The sequence below is a fragment of the Mauremys reevesii genome, linkage group 4 (genome assembly GCF_016161935.1).
Source record: "Mauremys reevesii isolate NIE-2019 linkage group 4, ASM1616193v1, whole genome shotgun sequence".
Classification (NCBI taxonomy): Eukaryota; Metazoa; Chordata; order Testudines; family Geoemydidae; genus Mauremys; species Mauremys reevesii.
In genome coordinates this window covers 19,708,411-19,724,775 of record NC_052626.1, presented here as the reverse complement: position 1 = coordinate 19,724,775, position 16,365 = coordinate 19,708,411, and the positions used below count along the sequence as shown (strand labels likewise).

Below are 16,365 nucleotides of genomic sequence, written 5' to 3'. Positions count from 1 at the left end.
TTAAATTTATATTAATGAGATTCTCTCCTCCCCTCCCTCCCCCCGTTAGCTTTTTAATAAGGACAAGGGAAGGAAGAATGAGGGACCAAGTTTGGTTTTGTGCGATACCTCCAGCCTGGGGAAATCCTCAGCTGACTCATTTTAATTTTTTTGAACTGTTTTAAGTTAATCGGGTTGCCTCCCCTCCCTATGATCCCATCCCGGGAACTGGGCGTCTGCTAGAGGTGCCAGTCCCAGAAGATGCCCTGCCCGCTCAAATGCCTTTTCTGCGGATGCCTGGGCGGCTGGCAGGATCGGCGTTCCTACTCCCCGCGTCTCGCTGCTCCCCCGCCGGGCCGCTGGCTCCTCGGGCCGGGTGTCAAAGGCCGAGCCCACGGGCGGGGCCGCTGCTCTTAGCAGGGGGCAGCGGAGTCTCCTTGGGGACAACAGGCCCATGCGCTGGCTCCGCCCGCTGGTTGGGGGAGGGCTGGGCCCGTGGACCGAGGGGGCCTCGTCCCTGACCCGTTGCGGGGGTGGGGGGGAGTGTGGGTCTGTCTCCCCGGGAGTCCTGGCTGCTTGGGAAGGAGGGGGGGGTCCGAGCCTTCCCGCCCCAGGACCACTCGACCCCCGTGCTGAGCCCGGCACGGCTACGTCTCCCCCCGCCCCCTTCCCGGACGAGCCCCTTCGAGGCCCCGCCTGTGGGGCGGGCGCTCCGGAAAGGGGCAGCGCCGGCAGCCGGCCGGTCCCCGCGTGGCCGGTAGCGGTCTCATTGGGGCCGGGATGGAGGCAGCGGCGCCGTCGGCTGGCGGGTTCCCCCTGGGCAGAGCCCTCTCCTGCCCCCCGCGCCCGGCCTGCCTGCGGCGCTCGGGCTCCCTGGAGCTCGGGGGCGGCTGCAGGGCACCGGTGCAGGTGCGGGTGCTGGTGATCAACACGGGCGGCACCATCGGGATGGTGGAGGAGGAGAAAGGTGAGGGGAGCGCCCGGCGGGGCAGAGGGGCTGGTGTGGGCGGGAGCTGTGAGGGCACCGCCAGCCCGCAGGCTCTGGGTCGATGGTGGCCGCAGTCCCTGAGGGGCACCTAGCAAAGCAGCGGGGTGGGTGGGCAGGAGACTGGTGTGAGGCACCAGAACACTGTGGATAGGCGGGGTGCTGAAAGTCATCGCAGAAACTTGTAAACACAGCCCGTGATGGAAGCCAGGTATTTAGCTGCTATTATTGCTTCAAGCTTGGGGGTGCCGCTGCTCTCCTAGTTCCAGCACCCCGGGGGTACCCACCTGTCGCGGCGATTGAAGGGTGGGCATGAATCCCTCAGGGGTGCACAGCAGGGGGCGGGAGGGATTGGGTGTGAGCTCCCAAGGGGAATCCAGAAATAACTAGCTCCTTTTTAAACCTAGGTAGGAGGCCCTAACTGGCTGTTTGATTCAGATATCACTACAATGATGCTGGTAGGCTGGGGAAAGCAATCTGAAAACATAGCCAGGAGTGTGTCTCTCCCTATCATTGAGGGTGTATGGCCACAGTTGGTTACATCATCAGTAATAGTCAGGACTAGAACTAGTTGGGAATTTTCTAACAAAACAGGTTTTTGCTGGAAAATGCCAATTTTATCAAAACCTAAGTGGTGGTGTGAACAATTTGGTTTTAACCAACTTTCTCCGAAATGCAGGCAGGGTTCTGTCAGAAGCTGCCTGGTTTGCTGCCCGCTTACCTGGGTTTCCAGAGTCGCCAGCAGTGGGATAGCTCCACCACGCGGACTGCCAGGAACCCCAGAGTTTTTTAGGGTTAGCAGCCCTGCCATGCTGAGTGCCTTGGAGGCAGGGCTTCCAGACTCCCTGCCATAGAGCCAGGGGGCTAGGTGCTCTGGGAGCTCCAACTCTAGGAGGGGCGCTCAACATATATCGACAATGCAATTAAAAGCCCATGTCTGGCCCATGCCAACTGACTTGGGGCTTGGGCTAAGGGGCTGTTTAATTGCAGTGTAGATGTCTGGGCTCGGGCCCAGGCTCTGTGACCCTGTGAGGTGGGAGGGTCCCAAAGCTTGGGTTCCAGGACAAGCCCGAACATCTATACTGCAGTTAAACAGCCCCTTTGCCCAAGCCCTGTGAGCCTGAGTCAGCTGGCACAGGCCAGTCACAATTTTTCATTTCAGCGTAGACATACCCTGGGGCTTCTAGCTCCTCACTCTGACTTTCTGGGCATACTAGAAAATCCATCTATTGGCTTCGGCTTGTGGAGAGGGAAGAGATGCTTATGGGTTGGTTTGTTTATGAGGGAGGGGGAAGGTAGGATATTAATATGGTCAATAAGATTAATTCTGGCTGGTCAATCTTGGTGACAGTGAGTGAAGATACATTGTTAGTTTTGTTTTCTATTGATGGTCGATTTTAAGACTCTGTCAAGTGTGGAATTTTTTTCTTGTTTAAACAAAGACATTTTAAGGTAAAATCTTTCCATTTTAATTTTGGGTATTTTCTTCTATCTTGCTTTAATCACATCCCTCTAACACTGAATAATAATCTTGTATCCACTGGTGTCAGCAGAGCTGTCTTCCTGAATCTAGTGTCTTATAGCCTCCCTGACATTAGTGAAAACAAACTTATTCAGTATTAAAGGAATGTGGTTAAAAGAGAATTGTTGAGTCTGTTTTTGTGTTTTGTTCTGGCTAGGGTAAATCATTAATGAATCACATTTTGCTTGATTAAACTTTCACTTTCCTTTTCATAGAATCATAGAATCATAGGTGCCTGGACCTAGTGCACCTAGTATGCATAGATGATTCTATGAAAAGGAAAGTGAAAGTTTAATCAAGCAAAATGTGATTCATTAATGATTTACCCAAGCCAGAACAAAACACAAAAACAGACTCAACAATTCTCTTTTAACCACATTCCTTTAATACTGAATAAGTTTGTTTTCACTAATGTCAGGGAGGCTATAAGACACTAGATTCAGGAAGACAGCTCTGCTGACACCAGTGGATACAAGATTACGCTCTTTAAAATGATACTGGCTTCATACTGACTAAACGAAATTCTCAACGTGTCTCAACACATAACAGAAGATTTTCTGGTTCATCTCTTTCAGGGTGTTCAGCTGTCTTTATAAGTAAAGTCTCCACAGTTTGCTTTAAATACAAGCCTTCCTTTATATACATTAATTTCACCTTGTTCTCCTCAAACTCTAGTCAGTGACTAGAAACTGCCGTGAGTGTACTGTCTGTTAATAGCCCTGCATAAAAAGGCATAATTTATTCAAAGGTAAAGTAAACAAGCTTTATGCATCTGAGGTAGATGAATCATCACAGGGTAAGACTAGGTCCTCCCACAGCAGGAGCTGGTTACGTTTAAGGGAGCATGTAGTCCAGTCATAGCACATCAGCTATCGGACTGTATTTCTCTGTCTCTCTCTCTCTCTCTCTCTCTCTCTCTGTCTCTCTCTCTCACACACACACACACACACACACACACACACACACACACACACACACACACACACACACACACACACACACACACACACACACACACACACACACACACACACACACACACACACGGTGCTTCTGAATTACTCTTCCCTGAGGTGTGGCTTATTAACATAAGTTTATCTTAAAGCCTTCTGCTCCAATCCATTATGCCCTGCTTAAGTGATTTGCTCCTGCTCCTCACTGCAGGTAGCTCCAGCCAACCTTTCCCTTTGGCTGGTATGGAGAGGTTCATCCCCAGCCTTTTCTAACTCTGCATCCCTTCTGGGTTTTCTGCACGTCTCTTTACCTTTGTATCAGCCCTGGGCTATCACCACGTCATGCTTGGTCATCTGACACAACCACTGGCCCAAGCCCAAGCCCATCACGAGGCGTGTGGTGGATAACTATGTCCAGTGAAACTGTGGGGCTAAACTAGAGCTGGTTGGAAAATTTCTGATGAAACAGAATTTCATTGGAATTTTTCACAAAATCAAGTTGGGTTTGACACACTTATGCCAAATCACAGGCAGGGTTCCATTGGTTCCCTGCCAATTCACCTAATGAGCTACTGGGAAGCCCTGCCAGCTGGACAGCTCCAGGATGGAGGATTTCAGGCTTTCAGGTTCCATGGTGGTAGGACAGCCCTGGGACTAAGGACACTGGGCTTCCAGGGTCCACAGCTCTGGGGCAACCCTTCCATGCCAGTGCCTTCAGGCTCCCTATCATGGAACCAGGCAGTCGTGGAAGTCTTGCGAGACCCAGCTCTAGCCAGAGGTCTCAGTCTGGGCCCCCAGCTCTGCAGCAGGGAGCCTGGAAACCCTGGAGGCTCACTCGGGCAGAGCTGGGAGCCTGGAGGTAGTGGGATAGATTCCAGGGCCCATGGCTCTGTATCAGCCCCACTATTTGGACAGCCCCAGGGCCAGACCCCCAGGGTATCCAGACTCCTGGGCCAGCTGGTTCCCCATGTGTTTGAGTCCTGAGCCCTGGGGGACTGCAATTCCTGGAGTCCCTGGCAGTCTGCGTGGTGGGGGTTCCCCAGATCCTGGGATCTCTGACAGCCACTGACTGAATTTGACATTAATAGTGGTAAAATTGAGAAGAATGTCAATTTCAGTCACTGGTCTGTGGAGTGTATGTTTCAGAAATACCATGTGTCAGGCTTTCCAATGTGTAATTGGTTTTGGTTTTCCAGTTTCCAAGAAATTTTGAAATATTTGGTTTTGTTCCAATCATAAAATCATAGAATATTAGGGTTGGAAGAGACCTCGGGAGGTCATCTAGTCCAACCCCCTGCTCAAAGCAGGACCCACACCAACTAAATCATCCCAGCCAAGGTTTTGTCAAGCTGGGCCTTAAAAACCTCTAAGGATGGAGATTCCATCAACTCCCTAGGTAACCCATTTCAGTGCTTCACCACCCTCCTAGTGAAATAGTGTTTCCTAATATCCAGCCTCCCGGACTGCAACTGAGACCATTGCTTCTCGTTCTGTCATCTGCCACCACTGAGAACAGCCAAACTCCATCCTCTTTGGAACTTCAGGTAGTTGAAGGGCTGCTATCAACCCCCGTCCCCTCACTCTTCTCTTCTGAAGACTAAATAACCCCAGTTCCCTCAGCCTCTCCTCATAAGTCACGTGCTCCAGTCCCCTAATCATTTTCATTGCCCTCTGCTGGACACTCTCTCCAATTTGTCCACATCCCTTCTGTAGTGGGGGGACCCAAACTGGACACAATACTCCAGGGGTGGCCTCATGAGTGTTGAATAGAGGGAAATAATCACTTCCCTCAATCTGCTAGCAATGCTCCTACTAATACAGCCCAATATGCTGTTGGTAATGAGGGCACACTGCTGACTCATCTCCAGCTTCTCATCCACTGTAATCTCCAGGTTCTTTTCTGCAGAACTGCTGCGTAGCCAGTTGGTCCCTAGCCTGTAGCGGTGCATGAGATTCTTTCTTACTAAGTGAAGTGTTGACATTTGTCACAAATCAAATATTATTGAGTTTCGGCCTTCTTTACTCAACTCCCCTTAAAGGACCAGCCCACTCTGTGACAAAGCATATTCTGGGAAGCCTATTTAGTTCCATTTAACATAGTGAATCATAGATTATTATGGTTGGAAGGGACCTCAGGAGGTCATCTAGTCCAACCCCCTGCTCAAAGCAGGACCAACCCCCAAATCCCTAAACGGCCCCCTCAAGGATTGAACTCACAACCCTGGGTTTAGCAGGCTGATGCTCAAACCACTGAGCTATCCCTCCCCCCATCATGAATGCTTGGAGCTACTTTATAAACCAGTGGTTTCCCTTTTTTTTTCAGATTGAGGGTCAAACACAGTATTTCACAAAGATCAAGTTGCCACATGCAATACTTGGGAGCAGATGCTCTATTCTGTTCCTCTTCCTTTATTCCACTCATATGGCGCAGCGGGAGGTGAAACCATACACCAGTCCCTTGTTGGGGATTTCCTCAACATAGTTGTTCCCAGTGGTCATAGAGTTAGTATAGCCAGATCCTATGCCTTCCTCCCCACAGTCCCTAGTGTAGGAGACATATTACGGATGGAGACAATGTGGGATGCCTGTCAGAAGCACACTATGCTCTAGCTTCTGTACCTGGTATATGGTCCCTAGGGAACTGTTGTCAGCTCATTCAAGTTAGAGGAGCTCCTGGACTTTAATTGGGGCTGGAACAGAGAATGAGGGATCTATGAGACACTTGTTCTCTCAGCTTCTCCTCACTTTCCTCTCTCCTGGGTTGCCTGTGCTGTATGTGGGGAGTGTCTCTCTTTTGCTAGCTGCTATGCTAGGCTCAGACAGAGCCATTTGAGTTCCTGTCCTTCTGGGGTCCATATAATTCAGCAGCTGAGCAGCCAGAGCTAATCTTTCTTCCCTTTGTGATCATAGGTGCTAGAACTGGGGGTGCTGCAGCACCCACTGGCTTGCAGTGGTTTCCATTATATACAGGTTCAATGGCTCTCAGCACTCCCACTATATAAATTGTTCCAGCACCCTTGCTTGTGGTGCAGCAGGGGAGCTGCTAAGTAGCTGCAGTAGGGAAAGGGCTGCTGTTGTGTTCAGAGTGGTCTGAGCTGATGGTCAGAGCTGCTGCACTGGAAGTGGTGGGAGGCAGCACCTTCTGTCTCTTCCCTGTAGTGATGGGCTGATTCATACACTTCAGTTTAAAAACAGAGTTTGGCTCAGGGACCGCAGTTTTGATTTAGAATTAGATATCCACTTCCTTAACCCAGATATGCCCAAAGGGCCCCCTTTTAGTGCTTTAAGGGCCACAGGGCAGAAACCCCTGTGATAAACAGGTGTGTGTGTGGTGGTGAGGGGAGGCTGTTTTAATACTAAGTGGATCAGCTCTGATGCTTCTATAGAATTAAGCCTAGCAAAAAGACAGTTACATAAATTTGGTGCAAGCTCTTGCTGTGTAATTTGGGACATACTACAACGATGATTCAGCCAGAGGTCCATTTAAAAGCAAGACAGATTAGCAAAGGACCTGAGAATATTAATGTGTCTCTGTTGTCCAGGTCCCACTACAGATATCTGGGGTAAACTGACCACAAGTCTGGATTTAGCTAGGTATCTGTGAAATTAAAATCAGCAAATGGAAGCCCAAAACACTTGAAACTGTGGGCTGTGCTTCTAAGGTGGAATGATTCTATGCAACAGCACAGCAGCAGAAGTGGCCATTTGTGATGAAGTTAGGAGCAGTATCTCCTTCACAGGAGGAGAGATTCTAATGGAACGAGTGAAATGTCTGAAGCTTGAAAGCATGTTAAGTATATTGTGTAAACCAAACTACTCTGGCAATAGTCCAGACAAGTCCAGTTAAATGCTGTTGCTGTCTTGTGAGAAAGTTGGCCATGAAAAGGCCTGCTATTTAATTTAAGGCAAGCCAAGAAAGAGATTAGCGAGTGCCTAAAATCAGTCTTTCCATTAGTTTGGAAAGTGCATACACCCCCAAGCTAAATGGGCATAGCTTGGCATTACCTAGTATGCACACAGTTTCTCTGCTCGTTTGGGCATTTAAATGACAATAAAAGAGACTTTGGTATTGAATCTGAAAAACAGGGAAATTGTACATGCTGGCTCAAATACGATGATTAGGCCAGACAAACTGAGAGAGCTAGGAAGTGGAGAATCAAAGAAAATGAGTGAGCACCAAACTAACAGGCACTAACAGTAGTCCAAATTCTCTGGGTTGAGAATTTGATTTCTGCAGTCTGAGAATGAGTTCTGGGAAGCTGAAATAGGTTTACTCATGTTAAGTTTGAATTGAATTGGATAACGATGCCAATAAAGAGAGTTAAATTTAATTTTTAAAAAAGTGTTTCAGATGGAATGTCTCGTAAGCAGTAAGACACAAATTTTTTCTAAAGTTTTGGACAGACTTTGGACTTCAGGTGTGGGACTCTAGAATTATGATTTCTGTCTTGCCTAAAATTGGACTTCCATACCCAAGTTCATGACTCAAATTGGGAAAAATCTAAATGCACACAACTGAAAGTATCCTGGATCTCAGATCACTAATAGCCTCTGAAATTCCTGTGTGACACTGTGGGTTTTTAAAAACCAACCCCTTCCTATTCCTCTCATCTAAACTCTGGCTACAATTTAAAGGTCTTGTCAGTTCAAAGTCAACTCTGCCAACTACAGTCAATAGAAGCTGCAGGGGTGGTGCCTGCGGGCAGCGGCATGCGGAGACCCTTTCCCCCCGCCCCCGCCTAGGAGCTGCTGCCAGAGGGGGGTGCGGGTCGCTTTCAGGAGCTGCCTGAAGTGAGCACCACACCCCAACCCCCTGCCCCAGCCCAGCCTCCAGAGCCCATCCCCCACACCCTGTCCTGCACCCCAACCCTTCCCCCAGCCCAGAGCCCGTCCCCAACCTCCTGCCCCACCCCAGAGCCCACCCCCTGCACCCAAACCCCCGCACCCATTCCTTCACCCCAACCCCCGCCTCACCCCAGAGCCTGCACCCAAACGCCCTCCCAGAGCTCAGATCCTCACCCCTCCCACACCCAAACTCCCTCCCAGAGCCTTAGGCAGGTGGGGAAGGGAGCAGGACTTGGACCTGTTCTGGGCACCACCAAAAATTATACAAACCTGCCACCCCTGGAGCAAGGGGCAGTGCGGGTGGACTTCCTTTTCCCCTCCTTTGCTTTTCCCTTTCCCCCACCCCTCCGGGGGAGCAAAAGGCGGCTGCTTTTCCCACTAACCCACATCTGACACCCACTTTCCTGGAGCCAAGCCACCTGGAACTGATGCAGAAGCTGGGCCAGTCTCAGCCAGTGGGGTGGCGGGGTACAGTAGTGGGGGCTTGGCTGTAGGCACAGGGGGGAGGCCTAAGATGCCGTGCCTAGGAGCGCATAAGGTAAATCCAGCCCTGATTATGGTATTTATTTTCCATCAAGATCTGGAATTAAAGGAAAATTGGGGACAATCCAATCTCCTCCAACCCAGCATGTTTTTATAAATGGTCCGTTCAGAATGGACCTTGGATAATTACAACCTCTAGACTGCAAGATACTAAACCTCCAAAATATAACAATTATAGGTAGAGAGGAAATTCTTCTTAGTTTATTTTCTTCAGTAATTCCTATGTTTTCATTTACAAGCCTTTATATTGAGTGCCTATCACTTCTTGGGGTTAATGCCACTTTATCTGGGGAGGAATCTGGGCCCACCCACTACTCCAGGTTCCAACCCAGGGACACTAAACACAGCAGCCACATACTGCTTATTCCAGTCCATCACTGCTATTTCCCTGGGTCTCTTCCTGCTTGGCCCTTTTAGCTTCACCTGATCTCAGGGTTCAAGTTCTTAGGTCCTCTCTCCCTGCAAGCCCAGCTAAGCAAAATTCAGCCAGAAACAAACTCTGGCAATCCTTCAAGCACCTGTGGCCAGAGAGGAGCCCCCTTCCTTGCCCTTCTGCTTCCAGTCAGGAACTAACCTGCTAAGGGCCTGCATCTCCTTTTGTCTGAGTCTGGTAGGTTCTGATTGGCTGCTTTTGAGAGGCCTCTCTAGGCAGGTCTGGAGTACCCATTTTTGCTGCTCCTTTTCTGTCAGTTTGCTGCTTTCTGGGCAGGGCCGGCTCTACATATTCGGCCGCCCCAAGCAGTCATGCGCGGGAGACGCCCCGGAGCCCCGGGAGCAGCGGACCTCCCGCTGGCTTGACTGGTGAGGGTCCGCTAGTCGCGCTGCTCGGATGGACCTCCCGCAGCTGCGGACGGTTGGCTGGTCCGGTGGCTCCGGTTGAGCTGCCGCAGTCATGCCTGCGGGAGGTCCACCGGAGCCCCGGGACGACCGGACCTGCCGCAGTCATGCCTGCGGGAGGTCCAGCCGAGCCGCGCGACCAGCGAACCGTCCGCAGTCATGCCTGCGGCAGGTCCGGTCGTCCCGGGGCTCCGGTGGACCTCCCGCAGGCATGACTGCGGCAGGTCCGCCGGCCCAATCTGCCGCCCCTGACGACAACTGCCGCCCCCCGCACGTGCTTGTCGCGCTGGGGTCTGGAGCCGGCCCTGTTTCTGGGGCATGGTCTAGGAGGACCGTGGAGCCTTCTGTAGGGAGCCACACAAGCCAGGTGCACCCCGTCACACTGAGATTAATCTGTTATTGCTTGTTACACAGATGGATGCTTTCCAGATTCCATCTGTAAGAAAAAAATGTGTTCATGTATCTGTGTCAAGCCAGCAAGACATTGCTGCAGATCATTGAAGCTAATAGTACAGATCACATATGCGTGTTCTAGTGGAACACTGTCTCATTCATGCTTTGTATAATGTTTTGTACTACTCTATTTTACGGATACTGTCATTTAAAACATCTTCAATGTCAGCTTGTGGAGTCTGGGAGATGAGAAATCCAGGCCTGATAATCAGGATCATCTGTGACTCAGACCCTAAATCTGTATGGTCCGGACCATGTTAGTTCAGTATAATCAATTTGGCTGCGCAGCACAGAAGGAGCCTAACTGTTTAAAAATGTGTTTGAGACTATGCTACAGACTGGAGGTAAATTTTTCAAAATGCCTAAGTGACTTAGGAGCACAAGTCCCATTTTCATTAGTGATATAGGCACTTTGGAGATGAAGTATCATTGAAAGTCAGTAGGATTTAAACTCCTACGTCCCTTAGACATTTTAGAAAATATTACTAGGAAAATCTGTATTCTTCTGGGCCCCTGACATTTGGGAACCTAGGGAGGATTGAAGGGGATTTTGAGTTTTAAGGAGAGTGCTGTGCAGCACCTCATAGCTCCAGAGATGCATAGTTGTCGTTTGCTGGTGGCCTTGACATTAACTACTGGAAGTCCAGTCCTCCACTTTCCCCCTAATTTGGATCTCTAGGTGGAAGGGGAAGGTATTTATTTTCCTCTGGCTCTGACAGTTAGGGTTGCCAGTCTCTGGTTTTTGACCAGAACGCCCGGTTGAAAAGGGACCCTAGTGGCTCTGGTTGGCACTGTCAACCAGGCCATCAAAAGTTCGGATGGTGGCGCAGCAGGGGCCTGGGGCTAAGGAGGGATCCCTGCCTGCCCTAGCTCCACGCGGCTCCCGAAAGCAGCGGGCATGTCCCTGTGGCCCCTGGGTGCTGGGGCGGCCAGGGAGGCTCTGTGCACTGCCCCCAGCACCGGCTCCGCATCTGCCATTGGCCAGGAGCCACGACCAATGGGAGCTGCAGGGGGCGGCCCTTGCAGGTGTGAAGGCAGCGTGCACTGTGCAGAGTTGCCTGGCTGCCCATGTGCCTAGAGGCTGCAGGGACCTGGCAACCACTTCCTTGGAGCCACAGTAAGCGCCGCTGGGACTCCCCCCTCCCCCACCAGAGCCCCCTCCTGCACCCCAAACCCCTCATCCCTGGCCCGACCCCAGAGCCTGCACTCCCAGCCCGGTGAAAGTGAGTGAGGGTGGGGAAGAGTGGGGGATGGAGCTTCAGAGAAGGAGCAGGGCAGGGGTGTTTGGTTTTGTGTGATTAGAAAGTTGACAACCCTTCTGACAGTGTCAAGGCTCTGAGTGGTGAAACACAGACTGCTATCTAACCTTGTCCCTTTAGACCAGGAAATGCAGTCAGGAGTTGGAGGTTTCTAATATATATATTTTATAACATTTTAAACTTAAACTCTAAGTGGGTTTAGACTTTGAAAGCTCCATCCACATTTAAAAATTGAGTTTCCATGTTTTAAGAGGCTGAGCATAGCAGAGGTGCATGTCTGAAAATAAAGATTAGGACTGCCTATAATGCAATACCCGCCTTGCCTACTGGACTCCTGAATTTATCCTCCTCTGAACAAGAGAGGAAGAAAATTTAAAATGAAAAATTCCTAGGATGCCTGGAGGTTTTCAGAACCCAACTCCTGCTTGTCTATTACAGGTAGCATGGCAAGAAAGTTGCCTTTGGAGAACAAGTGGCAAAGAGTCAGTGGTGGGGATGGAGAGAGCACACAGTGTTTTAAATGATTTCTGAAATGGCTTTTGGCGCCATCTGAGTTCTTCATAGTCTCTCATTTTAGTTAAATTCCCAGTTCCACAAAAAGCTAATGGATGAATGTCATTGGTGGCCGAGGGTCTTATAATATGGATAAAGAATCAAAGTTCGATGTGTAGGAAGGAGGTAACATCATTGTTGTTTTTAACTAAATAAAGGGTTCTCTTGTTTTCCTGATCCTGGTATGTGTCAGGGAAATATTACAGATAATTTGTTTACAATTGCTCAGATTTGTTGACAATCTCTAAACCTGCTGGTAACTGATTTAAAACTGATCTGGAAGAGTATGCATTATAAACAGGATGTTTTCTCCTTTCTGATCATGTTAAGGTTTAAGCAATGATAGCAGTTACTTTTAATCTTTCTAACCATGTCTATTTAATATTGAGTGTTCTTTTTGGAGTGAATATACTGGGTTTAAGTCTGTGCTGGAAAATACATGGAATGTCAACGCAGGGGAGCAGAAGAAGCCAAAGAAAAACCAGCGAGAGGGAAAAGAGAAAAATGAATGTTTCATCAGTAGTTTTTTCCCCCTTTATTTTCTAGGACTTGCTCCTGAACCTAATAAGTTAGTAAAGGCCCTGAAAAAAATGCCGATGCTGCATGATGAGGTTTATGCGAAAGAAAACAAACACTGTGATTGCTGCAAGTTTCCTGATAACACCTTGGTGCTTCCGTAAGTAACTGAAAAAACATGTCTCCTCACTCATTTTGAGAAATTTTTGTAAAGTGCTCTGACGTCTTAACATGAAGACTCCAATGTTGTTCTTGTGAAATTAATTTAACATAATTTAAAATAAGATAACTTATTTTATGAATGCTAAATTGTTATGCTTTGCGGGGTCATTAATCATGACCTCTTTAACTTGTAGAAGGCAAAATAATACCCTTCTTGATCAAATTGTTGAGACAGTCTAAAATAAGTCATTATTTGGTAAATTCTGGGATATGAATGTTTTTTAATAGCCAAGTAGTTTTTAGGCTTTTTCTTGGCCAGAGGGGAATATCAAGAGAGAATGTGTGGAAAATAAAATCTGTTCAGGTACCTGTCTTAGCTAGTGGAGTTACCTTTCATCCATGTTCTAACAGCTGATGTGTTAAGACCACAAGATAAATCACTGTAGGGTTAGCAAAAATATGTATATTACATTACTTTAAAATCAGAATGCCAAACACATTAGTTAACCATAGTATGTACTTATTTTGATCTACATAGTGCCTAATACAATCTCTGCTAGTTGCCAAACACAATTAAGTTACAAAATAATTATCAAAACCTAAGAAACACTCTTCAAATAAAAAAAAATAGGAGTACTTGTGGCACCTTAAAGACTAACAAATTTATTTAAGCATGAGCTTTCGTGAGCTACAGCTCACTTCTTCGGTATGCATACTTCCACGTTTTCATGTTCTCTGTATGTATAAATATCCCCTGTCTGTGTGTTCCATTCTATGCATCCGAAGAAGTGAGCTGTAGCTCACGAAAGCTCATGCTTAAATAAATTTGTTAGTCTTTAAGGTGCCACAAGTACTCCTATTTTTTTTGCGGATACAGACTAACACGGCTGCTACTCTGAAACTCTTCAAATCAACCATCTCACAGTCAATGTATGTCATGAAGCTTAAACCTTTCCCCCCAAATATACACTTTATCTGTCCATGGGTGCTTATTTGCCATGGTACTATCACGTAAATAAATGGTGGTTATGATGAATACTGTATAGAGCACTATGTGAATTATCTCCAATATATGTCTGAAGAAGTAGCAGCAGCAGCTAATTAATACAGCTTTGAACTGGCTTCATGCTTTAATTCTACAGTCCTTGCTGCTGTTTAGAATCCCTAAAAGCCAATTCTCTCTTTCTGCCCCAAACTTATGCAAAATCATGGCAATTAGATATGGTCTTTATAATTAATCTACATGGCTTTTTAACTGTTGGGCAATGATTAACCGGCTTATAGGTTTTATTTAGAGGACTATATGCTAATTTGATGTCTTCCCCAGCTGTGACGAATGACTGAATCCCTGTAAACATGTTACATTACACATAGATTGCAGGAGTATATTTTACAAAATATTTGAAAAGTTATATAGAATTATGGCTGTTTTGCTATAAGGAGTGGGGATTGAGGTTGATTATGGAAAATCATCTCTTTGAGGGGAAAATTAGGAGACACACATAAGCCAAGAAATAAAGTACATTTTTTAGTTCAAACCTCAATTAATTGAAGCACTTAAAATAAAGAAATTAGGACAAAGGAAAGTCCAAAGGGGACAATACTAACACAAGTTTATGATATACTTGATCTTGTTAAATAAAAAGTCATCTATGAGTAAGAAAACATATTTTTCTTAAAATAACCAAAATATTTAAGTGCTTATAATTGAATAATTTGTTAGACATTTTGAAAGGAACTGAAAGATAGTGGAACTCTACTGATGTGCCCTTTTTGTGTCCTAAGTGCATTTCATGTGACGTGTACAGACAGGGAAAAAACAAATGTATAAATACATGAAGTATAAAAAATATGTTTCAGGTGAAGGATTGGCAAATAAAAATTTTGTTTGTTCTTTAGTATTATTGATCACTATTTCGCAAAGGTTAGTGTTGCAAAATTTTGTTTGCCATTGTAGTTTTTATATTTCAATGATTGCTTAGTGATATTTTAACTAGACAATTGAGAAATATTGTAAGTTTTGAGGGAAGAAAATGTGAACATTTAGTGGACTTTGTAGATCAGTCTGATAATTCTAATGTAATGAAATGGAACATTCTGTTGACTTAATGATTTGTTTTTGTGGAGGTGTTTCCACCACAGTAAAAGAGTTGACTGACCGTACTGTCATATGTCTCCTTTTTAAACAGCACTGGTGCAGAGGATCCCATTTCACTACTGTTTCTTGACTTTCTTTCTAGTTGTTTTAAAACCTTGCTCTCATACAGAGTCTTTTTTGTGTGCATAATGGTGAACGTTAAGGCAAAATCCTGTATAAAACCTACATTTCTTAGTTACAGTATGTCAGTTATAGAAGATTGGAAACAGAAAGTTTGTTTGAATGTTAACACTATAAACTATTCAAATATGCAGACCCACTTCTGCCATGATACCTATAATAAATTAGCCAATTAATGATGGATTTATGGCAGCTGGGGATAACTGACTCCTGTTTTGGCGTATTTTCAATTGGTTTATAAATAGTGTATATAAGAAATGTATAAATCTGATTTTTCTTCTCTCCCACCATTTGTATGTTTCTTGTAAGCTGCTCAGAGCAGGGTCTCATTGTTTTTGTACAGCACCTAGCACATGGGGATCCTGATCCTTATTGGAGCTTGTAAGTGCTACTGCAGTATAAATGTTGTTAATAAAAGATTTTTAAAAACAAAATATGGTAACTCCCCTCTATTCCATAATAAGCATCAGGATGTACTTAATACTTAATCCTCAGATTCATAGGTTCATAGATTTTAAGGCAGGAGGGACCATTAGTCTGACTTCCTTCATGACACAGGGCAAAGAACCTCGCCTGGTAATTTCTGTATCAAGCTCATAGTCCAAATGACCATTCACCTTAGTCACATCTGTATTCCAAGGGAACCCTGGACATACCTGCTCAGAAGAGAAAATATCAAAAGCTGATTTTGCCTTCAAACATTTTTTATTTCAACTAGCTTCTTGTGTGCCAGTAGCTTGCCATTTAGGAAGCTAATTGAAATGGAAAACATGAACAGTGCACTGCCATGTTTTCAAATGTTTGGATTTATTGCCAGTTTAGTTTAACCTTGTGACTGAATTTTAAGAGTTTTTACTAGTGTGTACTCTCAACCTTAAATTCACCTTAACAAATTTCTCTCTTTACCTGCCTTTTGGTGTGAGAATCTCCTCTTAAAAAAATAAATAAATAAACACGCGCGCGCACACACACACACACACTTCCTAATGAGGACTAGGGGAGAGAAAGGGGTCTTACATGGTGGGTATTCCATCTTATTTCCTGAAGTCTGCAGTGAGCAGTATCCCACTTTTGGGGGGTAATTAAGATCTGAAGGAGAAGAGATTTGTTTCTGAAGCCTTATGAGGAAGTTGTGAGGGGAGCACACAGGGGTGCATTGCTCTCTCCTTTAACATGGACCTTATGAGGACCACAAGAGACCCATTCAGGGGAGGCTTAAGGGGTGAACTACTTCACCTGCGATAAATGCTTCAGCCCCGTGGCAAGCTTTAGAAGGCTTTTCAAAGCTGACCCAATTTCTCTGTGTACTCCACAGGCAATGGGAGGCTTGTGGATCTCCTTGACCAGCCTTAGGAGTTAGTTTAAAATGTTTCTAATTTTCTGAAGTAGAGTTTAATAAACTAACTTTTAATCTTGGGCACTAGAGCTTGGTAAGGTGAGTCCAGTAAACTAGGTTTTGTTTTTCCCTGCCTTCCTACTTT

General features: G+C 46.3%; 1 protein-coding gene across 2 annotated transcripts in view; it reads left to right on the top strand.

Moving 5' to 3' along the window:
- Nucleotides 1-689: 689 nt before the first annotated feature.
- Nucleotides 690-16,365, top strand: part of ASPG (asparaginase) — a 79,269-nt gene continuing 63,593 nt past the window's right edge. The window contains exons 1-2 of one of the 2 annotated variants that reach the window (XM_039533665.1): nucleotides 690-946; nucleotides 12,475-12,604. In XM_039533665.1, the coding sequence (XP_039389599.1) occupies nucleotides 760-946; nucleotides 12,475-12,604 (317 nt within the window). In that variant the 5' untranslated portion in view covers nucleotides 690-759. The remainder of the gene's footprint in view (nucleotides 947-12,474; nucleotides 12,605-16,365) is intronic. The other variant, XM_039533666.1, reaches the window with a different exon arrangement.